General features: G+C 33.1%; 1 protein-coding gene across 1 annotated transcript in view; it reads left to right on the top strand.

Annotated features, from left to right (window-relative positions):
- Positions 1–20353, top strand: part of LOC126774236 (C-type lectin domain family 4 member F) — an 88466-nt gene that overhangs the window by 43947 nt on the left and 24166 nt on the right. Inside the window, exons 2-4 of the mRNA XM_050495658.1 lie at positions 1367–1534; positions 1661–1774; positions 12140–12196. Of these exons, the coding sequence (XP_050351615.1) occupies positions 1367–1534; positions 1661–1774; positions 12140–12196 (339 nt within the window). The remainder of the gene's footprint in view (positions 1–1366; positions 1535–1660; positions 1775–12139; positions 12197–20353) is intronic.

The raw sequence follows: 20353 nt of genomic DNA, 5'->3' as shown, positions 1-20353 counted from the left end.
TTATTCGAGATTGAGTTTGGGTCGAAAAATTCTCTATAGCGGCCCCAGTCTCGAAATTGGAACTGTGTTTACTCCCGTGCCTTCGTAAACAAAAGCCGTTGGTCCTGCACCTGAACTCTTTACGTCAGTCAGTCGGTATTTGCTGTCCTTTCGAATTATGAGAATAAGGGAATAAGGAGCGCACCTGTGTTTGCGCACGCAATTGTGCACTACAATATGTCCTGCGTAGTTAGCTTGTATTTCTTGAGATTGGCTACCGTAGCGGAATTCGGTGAGGAGGACATCAAAAAATAGAAAAATATATATTCGTGACTTAAAAAAAATCATGTGATTGTAATGAACATAACATATTTTTTTAACTATAATATGAAACGAAATCTTTTACGTTTTATGTTATAGTATATATTAAAATAGTTTATGTGATGGTTAATTTCTTACGTTATATATAACCAGGCAATTGGTATAAATTAAATTTACCGACATATTAATTGCTACTACCATGCCACGATGATAAATTCTTGTAGATTAACGGTAGAATGCTTTAAGTTTATATTGTGAAATATAATTCATATGCATAGTATATAATATATTTTGTGATGAAATAACGAATAGTTAACTAAGAAAATAATATATTTTTTAGATTCTCATTTTAATTCATTTTCATAAAACTCATATTCAAAACCAGAAGTAAAACACAATATTTGCTTTATAATATATATTTAGTATAAAATATAATAAATTAAACATTATATTTATTATGAATAATCTGTTATATTGCAGACATAGCCTCAACTTTATTTCTGCCTTGTTAAGGGTGAATGGCTTTATACAATGTGATGCATAAAACTAACTTGTACTTCGCACTTCCTTACATATCTATGACTACTTAAATATTAGCTTCCATACATTCAATATGGTATAACAAGCAATCTGATAAACTGCCATTGTTCTTGTTATGCAGTCTTAACAATGGCATTGTGGCTTCAAAGGCTTAGAACAGTACAACAAATGACAAAGCAAGATTTATGATATTAGGCATATCATTGGAAAGTTGCTCCCTTTTTTTAACTCAGTTTACAAATATTTTTAAGGCCTCGATGTAATACGGGTACCTACATGTCCATTCGATATTTATAAAGTTTGTACGGAGGTGAAATTTAACGAATTTTAATATATTAATAATAATATAAAACATAAAAATAATTGTTTATCTAAATAATAAAGCAAACCCCCTTGAAAATATTGGGAGGAAATGGTGAAGCAGATAAAAATGACGACAAAATCGTTTTAAAATTTAACCTCCGAACGCTAGCTTTGATTGGTTTTCGCGCAGTCATTTTTATCTGTTATTCTCCTTTCTCCGCAGACTTCCACGAGCTGGCGAGGCAGAATGTAATCACTAAGCAAATATTGGAGGCTTTTATTCAGAAGAAATTGGGACTAGCGAGCACTAATGTTAGAGCACCTTCCATATTTGATATTCTACCAACAGGAAAAAAGAGTGAAGAGAGGACAATAAGAGATTCAACAAATCGCAGCTTAAAAAATATTCACCCCCATATGCTAGAAAATTCAGATAGGCCAGAAGATGAGGAAATTCCAGAAGATGTAGATATACTAGAGGATACTGAAATGCCAGAAGATTCTGGAATGGCAGAAGATTCAGATTTCCGTGAAAATTTTGAAATACCAGATATATCAGTGCAAGATTATGGAGAAGATGATAACTTGCAAAGCGTCGAGAGTGAACAAGTAGACTCTATTTATTCCGAAGGTACTAATGACTTTTTAGCGTTTGCTTTTTCCTATCTGCCTTACAAAACTTCTCCTTTACGTTTAATTTTTTTCAATAACTACAATGTCTAGTCTATCATTAATGTATATATAGATGTTATTTCAAAAATCTCAGTACTCGCTATCGGATAATTTATTGATGTAAGTGGACTTAATGAACGTATTAAGTAAATATATGAAATCTAAATTACGTAATCATTACAATATTTGCTGATTGGTCTTACGAATATTTAATATCTGTGCGAACCGCGGATCTTATAAGAATTACGGCATATGTTCCAAATATATGTCAAACATTTGACACGGTAAAACAAAGCGAATGTCTAACAAAACAATTGAGTGAATGGCCAACAATGTTAGTTAAATTGCGTATTATTTACACGATTGTCGCGTTAATGAATATTGATTCAATATTTGTTGAACTTATGAAAAAATCGCAAGCAAGTATGAAATAAACTTGAAAGCTATCACTACGTTACTACATCAAAGTCGCTGACTGTAATTGTTCCTGTTTTACGTATTTTATTTACTTAATGTTACTATATTTGACCTTTTAATAGCAAGGTTTATTTCGTATCCTTGAAAAATTTAATAAAGGAATGTCTGTTCTTATTGTGAAACTTTAATTTATTTGTATTAATAAATTTACAAAAATAATATCTCAATATTAAAATAAAATTAAAAGTAATCAGTTGAGTGAAATAATGACATTAATTTCACATTGGTACAATAATAATTAATTGTTATTTATCGTATATTACATATAAATAAATAAATAAATATACTTCAGTTCAGTTCGACGATCAGTTCAGTTTTTATATTATGGGTAGGTGGACGCGCAATTGGGTGACTTGATGGTAAGTGCTCACTAACGCCCATAGACATTGGCATTATAAGAAATATTAGCGATCGCTTACATAACCAAGGCGCCACTAACCTTGGGAACTAAGATGTTATGTCCTTTGTGCCTGTAAGTACACTGGATCACTCACCCTTCAAACACAACAATACCAAGTACTGTAGTTTTGCGGTAGAATATCTGACGAGTGGGTGGTACCTACCCAGACGAGCTTGCACAAAGTCCTACCACCAGTAATATAAATCTTTCATTTTTATTTTTATACAATTTTTTTTTCATACAAATTTATTTGTATGTAATCATTTAACATATGGATATTAAATTTTCCCCTCATACAATATTAAAATCACATAAAATAAAACATATTTTTTTCAGGTAAGCAAGATGGATACATTATTTAAGAAAAGCAAATGTTAACCTAACGCTTAAAACAATAATTGTTCAGACAACACGACCTTCCTTTAATGTGTATTTTATTGCATATTAGCATAATAATCTTTAAAATGTTACTAAACAACATTTCGATTTGTTTCATATAAAACTATCATCAAAATGTTATTTTACTTAAGTTATTTAACATTGCATTTAGACCTTAACAAAGACGTAAGTAAGATTACCTAACCAAGTGCTTCAAATCGGTTAATTTTTTTATACATTTTAATAAACACTGATATCGTTTTTTTGTTGAAAAAATGCCAGTAAATAAATTGCATTAAAGCATTTTTATTAACATCAATATTCTGATATTTAATCGTCATAAAAAAAACAACTAAATATAACAACTAAAAGACAATTAAGTACAATTTACAATGATTCTTAAGTAACTTACTATGAAAAGGCGTAAAGTTGTTACGTTTTCTCGCTGACTAAACAAATAGAAATCCACTTAATTCAATTTGCAGTTCATTGAAATTAACGATAAGCATTTTTTAAACAAGTATTACTACGGTACTTACTTGTTTAATCGTTACAAAGTTATAAGGACTAAATAAATTATTTTTAGACTGTATATTTAATTTCATAACGAGTTATACAAAAATTTCCAATTTAATAGTTTATTTTAAAAATACCTTATTAATTTGACCTTTGATTGCGGTGTAAAAGGAATAAAATGTTACAAAATATGATTAGGATCTTCTTAAGGTGGCAAGTTACAGTTTACACAAAAGAAAAAAAAGCTTCTGGAATGGAGTTGAAGGAACTAGTTATATAGGTGACATTTCCCTCGTTTATTAGTTCGACGATAACTTTGACGTCCTGATGATTCAACATGGTTGGAACACGTTTAATAAACGAAATAGGATCATATTTTTTAATTTTAAATAATTTTATGATTATATTAACGTCTTTATTAATGTGTAGTACAAGTGGCTTTATAGGCCTTTTTACCAACATTTACCTATTTGAGAAAATAAATATTATTGCTTTATTTTCTACCTATTTTACACATATTTTTAGTATTATAACATATTATACTTTTGACAATACTCAGCCTTATTGATTTTTCATATGATTAATTTGTGTTTATAATTTATAAAAGAATACATAACGTTTCCTAAACCTACACCAACGTTTAATGAAGCAAAGTTATATGCGGCAAGCAATGGAATATGTGGGGACTATTGCTGTACTTTTATTCGTATTACTTATGTACAAAATTATTGTATTAGGCCCTTTAAAATATTACAATTTGTAAACTATTTATACGAGAATTAAAAGATCTACCTTGAACAGTAAACATAGAATCATTGGAACCCAATTTAATTAGTGTTTTTTTAATTATTATTAAACATAATAACGTGTTAAACATTTATGTGGTAATGAAAATATTTACTATTCGTAAAATTTTTTTAGTGGCAAGATTTTAATTAATAATATTAATGAAATTGCATAATCAGTTCGGCGTCTTCATTTCAAATTATCCTTGACATGATGTCATATTATCAATAAAAAAAACGGTATTCGCATAATTATATATGTCCTTACATTAATAACATTTAAAAATCACTCGAATGCGTATTTAGCACATATCGAAACAGAGATACGCAACTAAAAATATTAAATATCAGAAATAAGAAGAATTTCACAAAGGAAATACACAATATTAGTTTAGTATTTATAAATGATTCTATGCTTGAACGGCACTGTCACCTATGATACGGAGTATACTTTCCTAGTTTACGAGTCAGGATTCCGACGAATTTCGTAATAGTGAGATATACAAATAAATTATTCTTTCTTCCATAACAATATATACAAAATAAATTAGATTTTTTAAATTATAGATTGGAAGAAGTGATTATTCCGTTATATACAAATGACCAAACAATCTAATATTCCGAAACAAAGCTCTGATAAATTATTTGTTTTCCAAATATATTATAAAACAATAAAACTATATAGCTTTTACTAGATTTTGTTTTCGCTACAGTACAATACAAGAAGTTACGCATTTATTCAAAACAAAAAAAAATTATATCCTAAAATTATTAATGCGTTGCGTTGACTTTTCATGCGTCTGTCGCACTTAAATTAATAAATTATATTTGAAATAGTTTTCATCTTACATAACCTACACGGATATGATATCGTGTTTTAATTTGTCATATGATTTGCTGCTTGGAGGACCCCTCCTTCTCCATGTTGGTGGTACGTGTAGACCTGGTTCGTCAGAGCCGAGTCTACGTGTGCCTCTACAGATCCCACAATGGTGACTTGGAGACAAGCCGATTATTTGACCATCTTAGTCGGGTGGCAGATGCTGCGCAAGAGCAATTTCCTAACGCGGAATTGGTGTTTTTGGGGGATTTTAATGCTCACCACGAATCCTGGTTGAAATCCCTCAAAACTGACCATGCTGGAAGGACTGCTCATGCTTTTGCTCTCACACATGACTTGACCCAACTGGTTGATCAGCCCACCAGGATCCCAGACATTGATGGGCAAGCACCTTCTCTACTGGACCTTCTGCTGACTTCTCACCCGGTGGAATATCAGGTTGTGGTTCAGGCTCCTCTTGGCTCTTCGGATCACAGCCTTATTTCTACCAGAGTGCCACAGGCCAAGCTGCCGCCACTAGCGGTAAGCAAACGTCGCGTTTGGCACTATAAGTCGGCGGATTGGGACGGTATGCGCGATTACTATGTGTCGGTCCCTTGGAAGGAACGTTTCTTCAGTGGGAATGACCCGTCAGCTAGTGCCGCTGCTGTTGCTGGCGAGATCATGCTGGGAATGGAATACTACATTCCTAGCTCAGATCTCGTCAGTAGGAGTACGCGTAACCGTTGGTTCACTCGTGAATGTGCCGTACTTACGTGTTTCTACTGGTGGTAGGGCTTTGTGCAAGCTCGTCTGGGTAGGTACCACCCACTCATCAGATATTCTACCGCAAAACAGCAATACTTGATATTGTTGTGTTCCGGTTTGAAGGGTGAGTGAGCCAGTGTAATTACAGGCACAAGGGACATAAAATCTTAGTTCCCAAGGTTGGTGGCGCATTGGATATGTAAGCGATGGTTGACATTTCTTACAATGCCAATGTCTAAGAGCGTTGGTGACCACTTACCATCAGGTGGCCCATATGCTCGTCCGCCTTCCTATTCTATAAAAAAAAAAAAAAAAAACTAAGCAGGCGGCATATCGCAAGTGGATCAACGGCTGCATAACCGGGGCATCTAACATTGACTCACTGAAAGCAAACTATAATAAAAATTCCAAGTCCTGTAGAAAGGCATACACGAGAGCGGATGCACAGCGCATTGTACAGATTGGTCATGACCTTGTTTCGCATCCTAGGGGCTCCCGTAGCTTCTGACGTCTGACCAAGTCTGTGCAAAACAATTTCTGCCAACCTTCGCTGCCACCGCTCAGAAATCCGGACGGATCGCTAGCTCACAGTCCGCAAGAGCAAGCTGATCTCCTGGCTAAACTCTTTGCCGACAATTCCGTCATCGATGATTGTAGTGCACTGCCACCTACAATACCTGCATGTGGCCATACGATGCCTGACATCAAAATCAGGCAACGTGATGTGCGTGCGGAGCTGCAATCACTTGATGTACGGAAAGCTAGCGGTCCCGATGGAATACCAGCCATAGTGCTGAAGAAGTGCGCAGCGGAGCTGTCTCCTGTGTTAACGCGCCTGTTCCAACTTTCTCTCTCTTCGGGAAGTGTGCCGGAGGCTTGGAGAAGAGCTAATGTGCAAGCGGTTCCCAAAAAAGGGGATCGGTCTGACCCGGCAAATTATCGGCCAATAGCTATCACCTCAGTACTTTGTAAGGTGATGGAACGGATTTTAAACAACCAACTGATCCATTACCTAGAAGATCACTCTTTAATTAATGATCGTCAATACGGGTTTCGACCAAAACGGTCCACAGGGGATCTTCTAGCGTACGTAACGCACCTCTGGGGTGAAGATATCGACAAGCATGGAGAATCGTTGGCTGTCAGCCTCGATATCTCCAAGGCTTTCGACAGGGTCTGGCACAGAAGTCTTCTCTCCAAGCTGCCGGCATATGGTCTGCCTGCTCAGCTATGCACCTGGATTGCCAGCTTCCTACACAAGCGTAGCCTTCGTGTTTTAGTTGATGGTTGCGCTTCACAATTCTATGTAGTGAATACTGGGGTCCCCCAGGGATCTGTGCTATCTCCCACACTCTTTCTTTTGCATATCAATGATATGCTCTCTCTTGGGAACATACATTGCTATGCAGACGATAGTGCAGTGCATGGTGGATACCACGGACGTGCAGTGGCTGGGCGAGCGGAAATTGAGGAGAGGCGGAAGAATCTTGTCATTGAACTCGATAGGACGTTAGAGCTCATCGCCAAATGGGGCTCTGATAATCTTGTTGAGTTTAATGCCAAGAAAACACAGGTATGCGCTCTCACGGCGAAAAAGTCAACATTTTCCCCTCTTCCCTCCCTCTGTGGTACTCCGCTGGTGATGCAAAGCAAAATCGCCATGCTGGGGATTGACGTTCTCTGCGACCTTAGTCCAAGGGATTACATCGAGGCTGTTATAAAAACAGCTTCACGGAAACTCGGAGTTCTGAACAAGGTGCGGCGCTTTTTCACGCCACAACAACTGTGCCTGCTGTACAAAACACAGGTACGGTCTTGCGTGGAATATTGCTCGCACCTTTGGGATGGCTCCGCTAAGTACCTACTTGAGGCCTTGGACCGGTTGCAGCGACGTGCCGTACGCATTATTGGCGACGTAAAGGTCACAAACATCCTTGAACCTTTACAATTGCGTCGTGAGATAGCAGCACTGAGCGCTTTCTATCGACTGTATCACGGCGAGTGCTCTGAGGAATTATTCTCTCTAATTCCTGCTTCCCCCTTCCTTCTTAAGTCCACGCGAGCTGGTTCTCGATGTCACCGTCTAACTGTGACATCAATTCCATCGCGAACAAAGAAATTTGGCAACTCCTTTCTTTGTCGCACTTCCAAAAAATGGAATTCCTTATCAGCTCACGTGTTCCCCTCCTCTTACAACCGGGTTCCTTCAAACGAGGCGTGAAGAGGCATCTTGCGGGCCGGCAAGGCGAAGGCGGCTAGTGCAGAACGTTTTTCCCGTCTGTACTGGCCGTCGTCGCGTTTGGACTCTACTACCACTTACCATCAGGTGGAGTAGAGTCATTTGCCCTCCCGGCGAATATAAAAAAAAAAAAAAAGATACACAAATCAAAGATTTGTTATTTAAACATTTACGAACATATATTAAAATAAAATCAGATGCCATAATGAATACAAAATATATAACTGTTTTAATATTAAGTAAAAGATATAGGTAATTATTGTGTACACTTAGAGACTTCGGAATGGGTTGAATACAATCTAATTAATTAATAAAAAATAACCTACGAGTGTTGTCAGTTAAATAAATTAAATTAATTTTATTGGTACATTGTTACATAAACAAAATCTTTATAATATATTCATATTTTAAAAAAAATTAGTCATTTGATAATTTATATATTTTTCTAATTGTCTTTCATTTATTTGGTAGGTTGATAGGGCTTTGTGCAAGCCCATCTGGGTATGTACAACTTCCTCTTGACATGTACAACCTACTCACACATCTTATCACATAATCACATACTGTACCGCAAAATTCTTAGAATTATTGTGATCTGGCTCGAAGGGTAAGTGAGCCAGTGTACTACAGGCTCATTGGACTGAGGACAGAACATCTTAGTTCCCAAAGTTGGTGGCGCCTTTCCTATGTAAGGCATGGTTAATATTTCTTACAGTTTTAAAGTCTATGACCATTTACTATCAATGTACGTGTGTCATTTGCATGGACATTTATCCCTTTTTGAAAATTAAAAATCATGGTACTTGTTATATTCTAAGTTCCTTTTGAATTTCATTAAACTTGCATTTGTTATTTTTTATACCATTGTTTCCAATTTAGATCAGCAGCATTCTGTTAGAGCTCACATGCATAATTAATTTATTTATTTATTCGTAATAGCACACTTACAACAACTGAATTTTCATGTGCTTAATTTGTGATTATAATTCATCTCGTGCTTTACGGTGAAGGAAAACATCGTGAGGAAACCTGCATGTGTCTAATTTCACTGAAATTCTGCCACATGTGTATTCTACCAACCCGCATTGGAGCAGCGTGGTGGAATAAGCTCCAAACCTTCTCCTCAAAAAGAGGAGAGGAGGCCTTTAGCCCAGCAGTGGAACATTCACAGGCTGTTGCGGATTGCGGTTGCGGCGGAAATATAACGAGGTGACTTGTTTATAATTAATGTAAATGATAATGATAATTTTTATAAATGTCACGATATTTATAGGTCGAATTAAGAAAAAAATTAATATTCTGGAAACGTATATAATTATTATATATTCGAAATTTTAACGATGGACGACGATGGAATTTATGAACGTAGATACTCTTGTCGTCTATTTTTATGTATATATTATGAAACTACTTTCAAATACCTATTTAGAATAATTATTTTATGTTATTTATAATATTATTATAATAATTACTTTTAATTTACAACTTTTTAAAACACAACTTCATTGTACTATGAACGAAATATCTATTGAATATATATATATATATATATATATATATATATCCACTGCTGGGCTAAAGGCCTCCTCTCCTCTTTTTGAGGAGAAGGTTTGGAGCTTATTCCACCACGCTGCTCCAATGCGGGTTGGTAGAATACACATGTGGCAGAATTTCAGTGAAATTAGACACATGCAGGTTTCCTCACGATGTTTTCCTTCACCGTAAAGCACGAGATGAATTATAATCACAAATTAAGCACATGAAAATTCAGTTGTTGTAAGTGTGCTATTACGAATAAATAAATAAATTAATTATGCATGTGAGCTCTAACAGAATGCTGCTGATCTAAATTGGAAACAATGGTATAAAAAATAACAAATGCAAGTTTAATGAAATTCAAAAGGAACTTAGAATATAACAAGTACCATGATTTTTAATTTTCAAAAAGGGATAAATGTCCATGCAAATGACACACGTACATTGATAGTAAATGGTCATAGACTTTAAAACTGTAAGAAATATTAACCATGCCTTACATAGGAAAGGCGCCACCAACTTTGGGAACTAAGATGTTCTGTCCTCAGTCCAATGAGCCTGTAGTACACTGGCTCACTTACCCTTCGAGCCAGATCACAATAATTCTAAGAATTTTGCGGTACAGTATGTGATTATGTGATAAGATGTGTGAGTAGGTTGTACATGTCAAGAGGAAGTTGTACATACCCAGATGGGCTTGCACAAAGCCCTATCAACCTACCAAATAAATGAAAGACAATTAGAAAAATATATAAATTATCAAATGACTAATTTTTTTTAAAATATGAATATATTATAAAGATTTTGTTTATGTAACAATGTACCAATAAAATTAATTTAATTTATTTAACTGACAACACTCGTAGGTTATTTTTTATTAATTAATTAGATTGTATTCAACCCATTCCGAAGTCTCTAAGTGTACACAATAATTACCTATATCTTTTACTTAATATTAAAACAGTTATATATTTTGTATTCATTATGGCATCTGATTTTATTTTAATATATGTTCGTAAATGTTTAAATAACAAATCTTTGATTTGTGTATCTTTTTTTTTTTTTATATATATATATATATATATATATATATATATATATTCAATCCATTCAGCTATTTACTAATACTAATACTAATATATTCAGGATCGTGTTTTGTTTCTCGAGTTTCGAATTAGTTCTTACAGAATAGCTTCCGATAAAAATATTTAACTTTATTTAATATAACGAGGTGACTTGTTTATATATAACTTTGTTATTGTTAACTGTAGTAATTAAGATAGTCGTTGAATCAAAGTCAAAGTCAAATTTTTTTATTCAATATAGAAGCGTTACACTTATTTATCGATTGTCTTAAATCTACCACCGGTTTGGAAATAAACACCTCAGACCTGAGAAGAACCGACGAAAGAAACTCAGCGGAATAAAATAATATTATAATTAACCAATATATATTATGTATAAAATGAAATTCATTCATAAGAATGTAATCAAAGTCAAAGTCAAATTTTTTTATTCAATATAGAAGCGTTACACTTATTTATCGATTGTCTTAAATCTACCACCGGTTCGGAAATAAACACCGACGAAAGAAACTCAGCGGGATAAAATAATATTATAATTAACCAATATATATTATGTATAAAATGAATTTCATTCATAAGAATGTATCGTGGCTCCGTAAAAGCTCAAAAAGTAAACAACAATTTATAATATACTGAAAAGTTTATATCGAATAGTATGAAAAAAAATAAAATGTTCAACATCATTTCCCTAACCTTAATTATGTGTAATGTATTTATATAACTGATTTTTACGTAATAACTTTGATTTCCCGAAGGGTAAAAATTTCTCATAATGGCGCCAGCTTTCAGCAAACTCGACTTGTGCGGCTTGGATACGAAAAAGTGTAAAAAAGGACCATCATTAGAGCTGTGACCCATTTCCGAGCTGCCTCAGATATTCAACTTTAGAAAATTTTCCTCAAAGATATCTTTGAATATGCTCCTAACAATATAACAACTTAATCTTTTTATGCAATTGCAATGTCTGAAGAATTACGTTAAAACGTTACAGAGATTTAATTTAATTAAATATCTTTTGACTATAACATGAATAATAAAGTAAGATATTAATTGAACTATATATATATATATATTACATATTGGTTTCTAATAAATAACTTGTGAGCGGCTTCAAAATTTATCAATTTCTAGGTTGTACTAGCACAAGTAGCGATACAAATAAATATCAAATATGATAGCTTTATTTACTTATATGAGATCTGAAATTTGAAAAATAAATCACACGAGTATTTAACGATAAATAATATTAACGATAAGTGGTTAAAAGACATAGTTTTTATATGATAAGTTTGTTCAATTGTTTATATTTTATTGTTTCAGGTAGAAGTAAAAAGTATACAAGTCAGTTTATAGAAGGCGAGTTGGAACCTTTTAATCGTAAGCAAATTATAACAACACTTCTTCAATTGGCCATCTCTATCTTCACCTTTTGATTTAAGTTATTGCAATATAAATAGCACATTCTAACATATGACTATATACTCTTATTACTAATGTAATATGTAAGGTTTTCTTGTAGGCAGAATTTGTATAACATCTACAATACTGTCTTTTGGTTTTGTACAGAGATAATTTTAATCTATGTACTTTGATCTCTGAAAAATGCACTTTATCTAACACACTTTCAATAATCTTCAAATTCTATCTATATCTATGGCAGCTTCGTGTGCCTTTTTAATTTCCATAGACGATTAGCAGGCTTACCTGATTAAAAACTACGCGCGTATCAGGTTTTTTACTAACTCATCATTTTTACAACCAAAGCAATACAGAGTATTTCTGCGTCTGTAGCGTTCTTGCAGTGCTAATGTATATAGTTAGTGGTGCATTCTAGATACAAATATAATAATTAATCACATGCTTGTTTATATATATAATATACAGTTAGCAACATACATATATATAGTTTCTATTTCAAACACGAAGTGGCAACATGGTAATGTTCTGTTAATGTATAAAATAAAAATCGCGACCGAGTCCCTCAGTTTCGACATAATTAACGGAAATATTAATGAGGACATTTGCTTATTGATCCAGTTACCTATTAAAACATCTATAAAATTTATTACCCCTTCAAAAAAACTAATTAATAAATTATACGTGACCTTTATATTATGCTTATTATGTACAATATGGTTCGAATAATTAATTAATTCAGTAAAAATTAATCACATTAGTGACATATGTCCTGTTTTAGACGACTTAAAAGCAATTAAATCAATATATCAAATTCTGGTATTTCACAAAGAGAATAATATAATTACCGACGCATCTTCATGATTATTTATGATGTTAATATGTTATTTAGATTGATATTCGGTTTTAATGTGATATTTTAATCTTGATTGAAATATTTATGGCTCTCATTGACATCATATCCGCTTAAATAGTGTCTTATTAAGGGTCAATTAATACCACTTAAATTACAACTATTTTATCAAAAATTCCACTTCCTGGATCAATATGAGTTTTTAATTTTATTTAAATTGTTAAGTGTTTAAGTTTATCGTTTTTACATACATAGTCGGTTATAGGAGACCTCTTTTATTTAAGTCCAGCTTATTTAACCACCAACCATGCTTTAGTGCAGTTTAATAGATGAAGTTTACCTTAAATGCAATTTACTTCAAACTCCAATATCTAAAAACGCATTGCGTATATATTATTGTAATACACTTATGTATTTTATTTTTATAAAATAATATTATAAGGTAAGGTAATGTTAGTTAATAATATTCTGTAGGTAAGCAAAATATTACCTTTTGAAGAAATCGTAAAATGAACCGAACTGTCTATCTAAAAAATGAACTTCATATTTTAAACTTTGTTTTAAAAATTATTTATTATTATTATTTTTTCATTTAAATAGGACACCAGACTGACAAATTAGCCACCTGATAAGTGGTTAGCACTGTCCAAATACATCAGCTCTGAAAAAATATTACGGATCCCTTACATCGCCAATGCGTCAACAAACTTAGGAACTAAGATGGTATGTCCGTTGAGCCTGTAATTAAACTGGCTCACTCATCCGTTAAACCGGACCACAGCAATACCAAGTACCGCGTTTTGCGATAGAATATCTGATGAGTGGGTGGTACCTAACCCAGACGAGCTTGCACAAAACTCTACCACCAGTGTTTTTTTTTTTTTTTTTTTATAGAATAGGAAGGCGGACGAGCATATGGGCCACCTGATGGTAAGTGGTCACCAACGCTCTTAGACATTAGCATTGTAAGAAATGTCAACCATCGCTTACATATCCAATGCGCCACCAACCTTGGGAACTAAGATTTTATGTCCCTTGTGCCTGTAATTACACTGGCTCACTCACCCTTCAAACCGGAACACAACAATACCAAGTATTGCTGTTTTGCGGTAGAATATCTGATGAGTGGGTGGTACCTACCCAGACGAGCTTGCACAAAGCCCTACCACCAGTAAACTAGTGTAGCTACCTACATAGGATAATAGAACTTCACTTTATAAAAAAACAGTTAATTATTTAAATAGTATTAATAAAATTGTATTAACCAAAACATTTTCTGATAATTTTCAAAAAACAAGTCCTATAATTTGTTAAATTTATTGCTCGTTAAAAGTGCAAAACAAACGTTAGCGAACCTAACCGCTAACTAGTTTTGGTCGAGACGTAAGTGACATTTGCACCGGACCATTTATACCAAGGTTGAAGATTCACGCATTTTGCATTTTATTGTAGCAAAGTGGACCATTTATTATAACTATAAATAACGTTAAAAGTGTAGAACTGAAATTTTATTCCTTAAAATATTGAAAATTCGGTTACGTAGATGGTATATATCTAGATATAATCGATTAACATCAACAAAATATGACATTGTTTTTAGGCTTAGCAACAAATAGTTAATACATATATTCTTAAAACAAATTTAGAATTATAGAAAGTCACACATTAAAATGTGATATATTTGTTCATTGTTCACACTTATGGCAGATTTTATTTCGACAAATGTAGGTGTCCTAATGATGTTTATTTCACTGGCGAGTATGAGATGAATTACAAACAGAAATTGAAATAAAAACATGTAAAATCAGTTGTACTTGCCTGGTTTTGATCTAGACAGTAGATGAGGATTTACGTTTGTTAACCACTTTGCCATCTTGGCTCGAATAAATGCTTAGTTTAAATAAATAAAATGTTATAGTTCATCTGTCGTATGACTAATAAAACTGTTTGCGTCATAATTTGCTAAAAATAAAATTCTAACATAACATTATGCATAGATGCTATGGAGTGTTGAACTGCAAAACCTACTTTATTTTTCTTCTTATTGCAAGTATATAACCTGTTTCGCTAATGAATATAATATATACTAATGATGAAAGGACTCGTTTGTTTGCTTACTTGATTTTTTAACGAAATGAATGAAAATTTTTACATTAAAGTTTTGATCATCTTGCATTCACTCCCCGTTCCGTGTACGGGTACAATTCATACATAGTGAAGAATATTCCCATTTCTTTCCTAAAAGTTGAAATTTTCATCTTTTCAAAAATTATTTTTACAAACCTACTTTTTAAATTTTAGCATCGTAGACTAGGTGGTTTTGCATACTATAAATTATATTATTTTATTCAATATTTATGAGTACTCTGGCTTTACGTGTATGATAAAAACACACGTAAGACTAACCATTTAAGTTAAAATAATAAAGTATATTATTATGTATTAAATAAAGAATATCGGAAGACTAAACCAATGGTTTTCTTATAAGATACGAATAAAAATTAAGTACATTTTGATTGGATTTGTTCAACAATTACTGTACATAAAAATCTTCGTATAGCGATATTATCTAAAAAAATCGTAGTTCGTCTTTTTTCTGGTTCATATAATAACTGGAAAGTAAAATACTAGGAAAGTAAAAATCATTAAATTAATAAACTGCTTCGATTGGCAATGGCACAAAAATATACCTTCAATGAGTTTTCGTTAAAAAACAAACATAGTCCCAAAAAAACGGTAGCTTGTATTGCATATTTTTCCTATGACAGCACATACAATAAATATTTTTATAATCATCATTTAATAAGTAACATTTTATGTCCGTCTTGAAGGTTAGATCAAATTTATTTTTCATATGTCTCCACATATTAGATTACGAAAATAATAAAAATAACTGAATGATAAATGATTTCGTTTTTTTTTTTGAGGAAGCAATATTTATTCATGTCAATGTTCATATTTGTTCATTTCAAATGCTCAGGATTTCAAACCAGATGCAGCCGCAGGACCGGCTTGTTTGTCGGGGCAGGTTTTTAGGTTTTTATTTAAAGTTTCTAGGTAGAAAATTTAATAACTTTTTAGTGGCCAGATCTCGAATTAAAGCCCAGCCACATAGACATCTGAAGTCTCGTAAGCAAGTCACTAGATCCACCTTGCACTTATACTATGTCTTACGATGTATTATAATTCGTCATTCGTTGATGTCTTTAGCTTTAACCATTATTTGAAAATATTACAAGCCGTTGTAATTCAATCTCAGAAATAAATGACGTGTTATGAAACTGTAACGTCCATTTTTTTTTACACGTTTTCATTTTGATTGATTTTGAACAACTATCAATGAAGACAAAAATGAAATAAATCCATGTCAAACTATCAAGAAAATTTCGCAATGAGATTAAAGTTGAAGTTTGAGTCCTGTGTCTCTCTTATCTCTTATTAATGGTTTCAAAAATAAAAGTTGTTAGTAAGTTAAAATATATATACAAAAATAAAACACAATCGACTACGTTTTTCGTTAAATATTCAAATAAGTAAAAAGGAAATTACTAACTGTTATTTGATTTCAAGGTCAACGTAAGTAAATTAATTCTACAGTGAAGAGTCATTGGTCAGTTAATTCCCAAGTATGCAGTCTTACAAAAAATGAGAAATAAATATTGGATGAATAGCCCTTAGACTAGAGACCTTGCCCTTTACAGTTGGTTAGCAGAACATTGCTCTTAATAAAATGTTTTAAGGGCACGAAACAAGCGTCCACATAAATGATTAGTAACTTATTTATTGACAAAAAAAAAAACAGAACATATTTTTTCCTTTCTTTGTTTTCACGCAGTTTACCTTTTTCATGTTTACATAAATAATTTGTTTTTATAACTGAACCTTAAGAAAATTGTAAAAGATTTGAATGTGTTAAAAAATTGGAAACAAATAAATTAAAATTTAAAATTGCTTAACAATTTCACATTTGAACTCAAGAAGAGTGCTACGAAGCTTCAATTAGCGTGTTCCATAACGAAGACTTTTTTTTTTCTGCGTCTAATATAATTAGTTCAGAAGCCTTCATTCTCCTAGTCATAACATTACATTACATGTATATACATACATGGCAGTCATAATTCTGTACCTTACAAGTGTTTCCTTTGCCTGAATAAATATTTTTTTAATATTTCTTTTTAATCTATAACACTAGATTTTTATGTAGACTGTACATCTATGGTTGTAATGTTCTTTTTATAAGTTAGTTTATGTTTAAGGCTACGGCTGACGCGTTGAGTTCGTTATAGGGTTGTCCTTGAATAAAACTGGAACGGGTAGTTGAGAATTGCACATTGTAACATTTGCAGACAGGTATGATGACAGGATAAATAGTCCATAATGATAATAGGATACTTAAAAATGCATAGCCATTAATTATACTTTCAGTATATTGTAGAAGAAGTATTCTCGTAAGTCATAATTATTTATTTTTGCCAATTTTAAAACACGATACGAGTAACTAATATCTATTGAAATAGCAACAATCGTTTAAATGTGTTTTTAAGGTATGATTTTTTATCTTCAAAAGTGGTATTTTTACAATTTAATAGACAGACCCTTTATTTAAGAGTGGTTATGAGAAATTGGTGTTATAGCATTTGTATTACAGTATATATATTAAAAATAATTTATTCACTTGAAGAAACTTTGTATGAAATATGCTAAATATTAATTTTGTTAGAATTGAGAATAAAATATATAAGCATAAAGAGCCACTGCAGCTGGACAAATTCATCGATTTATATAGCTGTATTTTAATAATGCAAAGCCTGTCAAAGACAGGGGGATGTAATATCCCCGAAACTGTTCACCAACGCGTTGGAAGACGTTTTCAAAACGCTGGATTGGACTAGGTATGGAGTCAATGTAAACGGCGAGTACATCTCACACCTTCGATTTGCCGACGATATCGTCATCATAGCAGAGTCGCTGGAACAACTCACCGAAATGCTGCGTAGCCTAGGCGAGTCTTCCCGGTGTGTCGGTCTCGGCATGAACTTGGACAAGACTAAGGTCATGTTCAATAGGCATGTCGTGCCGGGACCGATATACGTCGAGGGCAAACCTCTCGAAGTTGTTAGTGAATATACCTACCTAGGACAGATTATACAAATCGGTAGGAACAACTTCGAGAAGGAAGCCGATCGAAGAATTCGCTTGGGATGGGCAGCATTTGGCAACCTTCGTCAAGTCCTCAAGTCGTCTATACCGCAATGTTTGAAGACGAAAGTCTTCAACCAATGCGTCTTACCTGCCATGACATACGGTGCCGAAACGTGGACACTAACTGCGGGACTAGTCCACAAATTCAAAGTCGCTCAGCGTGCTATGGAGCGAGCTATGCTCGGAGTATCTTTGAAGGATAAGATCAGAAATGAGATTATCCGGAAAAGAACCGGAGTCACCGACATAGCTTGCAAAATTAGCAGGCTGAAGTGGCAGTGGGCTGGTCACGTATGTCGTAGGACCGATGGCCGTTGGAGCAGACGAGTCCTAGAGTGGAGACCGCGAATCGGCAAGCGCAGCGTAGGGCGCCCTCCAGCCAGGTGGACCGACGACCTTAAGAAGGTGGCGGGCACCAACTGGATGCGGAAGGCGGAGGACAGGGAGCTTTGGCGCACCTTGGGAGAGGCCTATGTTCAGCAGTGGACAACGATTGGCTGTTGATTGATTGATTGAAGCCTGTCCTCTAAAAAATTACAAAAAAACAAAGGTTTAGTACAAGTTTCAATAACAGTACATAATTTATAATACACGATAATGTCTCAAAGAACGTGTTAGTATGTTACGTTTGAATATACAATAAGTATGCGTAAAAGTTTTAGTCATATATTTAAAAATTGACACGTAAGATATTTAATAAACATAAATAAAATACGAATAGGTAATCAATCATATTTTTGCTACGATTTACATGCAATTTGAATTAATTTGTCCTTAAATGAACTTTATAATAAACATAGCGTTAACTTTTTTTTGTTGAAATTTATAATAAACAAGCGTAGAACTCTATATATTTATGATTATTTAACTAAAAAAAATTAACATATATTATAATAAAATAATTAAAACTAACTTTAAAAATTTGCACGCCTAGCAGCATTACTTCGTTGGATCGGACTTCCAGTAAAACGTCACAAACGTAACCAATGGAGTGGTGCTAATTTTTTTGTTAAAATGTTTCAATTGCAAACATCACAAAAATGTAATTTGTAAATGCAAAACTATGCAAAAAGTTTTTTAACTGAAATCTAAAATCATTTTAATATATATGGACCTTAAAATTATTAGACAAGGTTACCTCAATTTCAAATAAATAAACAAACAAAGTTGCGAACCATACGATTACGCATGTCTGGAATCCGATTGCAATTCCGGAAACGGATAAATACTTTGGCATACAAACGAATACCACCATAAATTCCATAAAGCTTATTGTTGTATATGACCTTTTGATGTAAAAAAATATAAATCAGCAAACGGCGAAAATATGTGAGACAGAAAAACGTATCTCAAAATTTATTGCTACCTTGTATTCGATTATCAGAATATTTTTCTTTTATATGATTTCCTGGATATATATGTTTAAAATAAACATTTTTACCTTAAAACGAGTTGAATGACTACAAATAATAAAAGTCATTTTCTGTGTGGAAATAATATTTTAACATGTACCGGCCCTTTTTTTCAACTTTCAAAAAGTTATTGTTGAGTATAAAATTAATATAAATCACTTATATCTTTAGTTTATTTCGTCATTTACATTTACACGTAAGTCTGCTTATAATTATACCCTCATCGTGTTAATTTTCGTGTAGTGGCTAGCGACAACTGGCAACGGGGTTTGAATCTGGAATTGACAGACTAATGATCAAAATAGGAAGTTGATTTACATTTTTTTTAATAATTTAGGAAGCTGAAGAAATAACCAATGCGCACAATAATAATTATTGCTGTTTAGCGTTATAATATGTGATGCGTGGATAATACCTACCCGACGGGCTTACACAAAGCGCGACCACCAAGTACAATAGCGTGAGAGCTATCTAACTAGTGACAATAGTAGCATAGAATTGTTGCGACCTAAAAACGTATAACCGTTGGCAGATTATAAAAAATTGCTTCTTCTGTCTGTTAATCAGAGATGAATAACAGATCATTTACTTATAAGAGACTACTTTGCTTTTTTATCTTCCCGCTACCAATGAAATAAGAGGGACCTACCT

Source organism: Nymphalis io, chromosome 16 (genome assembly GCF_905147045.1).
Source record: "Nymphalis io chromosome 16, ilAglIoxx1.1, whole genome shotgun sequence".
In the NCBI taxonomy this organism is placed as follows: Eukaryota; Metazoa; Arthropoda; class Insecta; order Lepidoptera; family Nymphalidae; genus Nymphalis; species Nymphalis io.
This window is presented reverse-complemented; position numbering and strand designations above follow the sequence as displayed.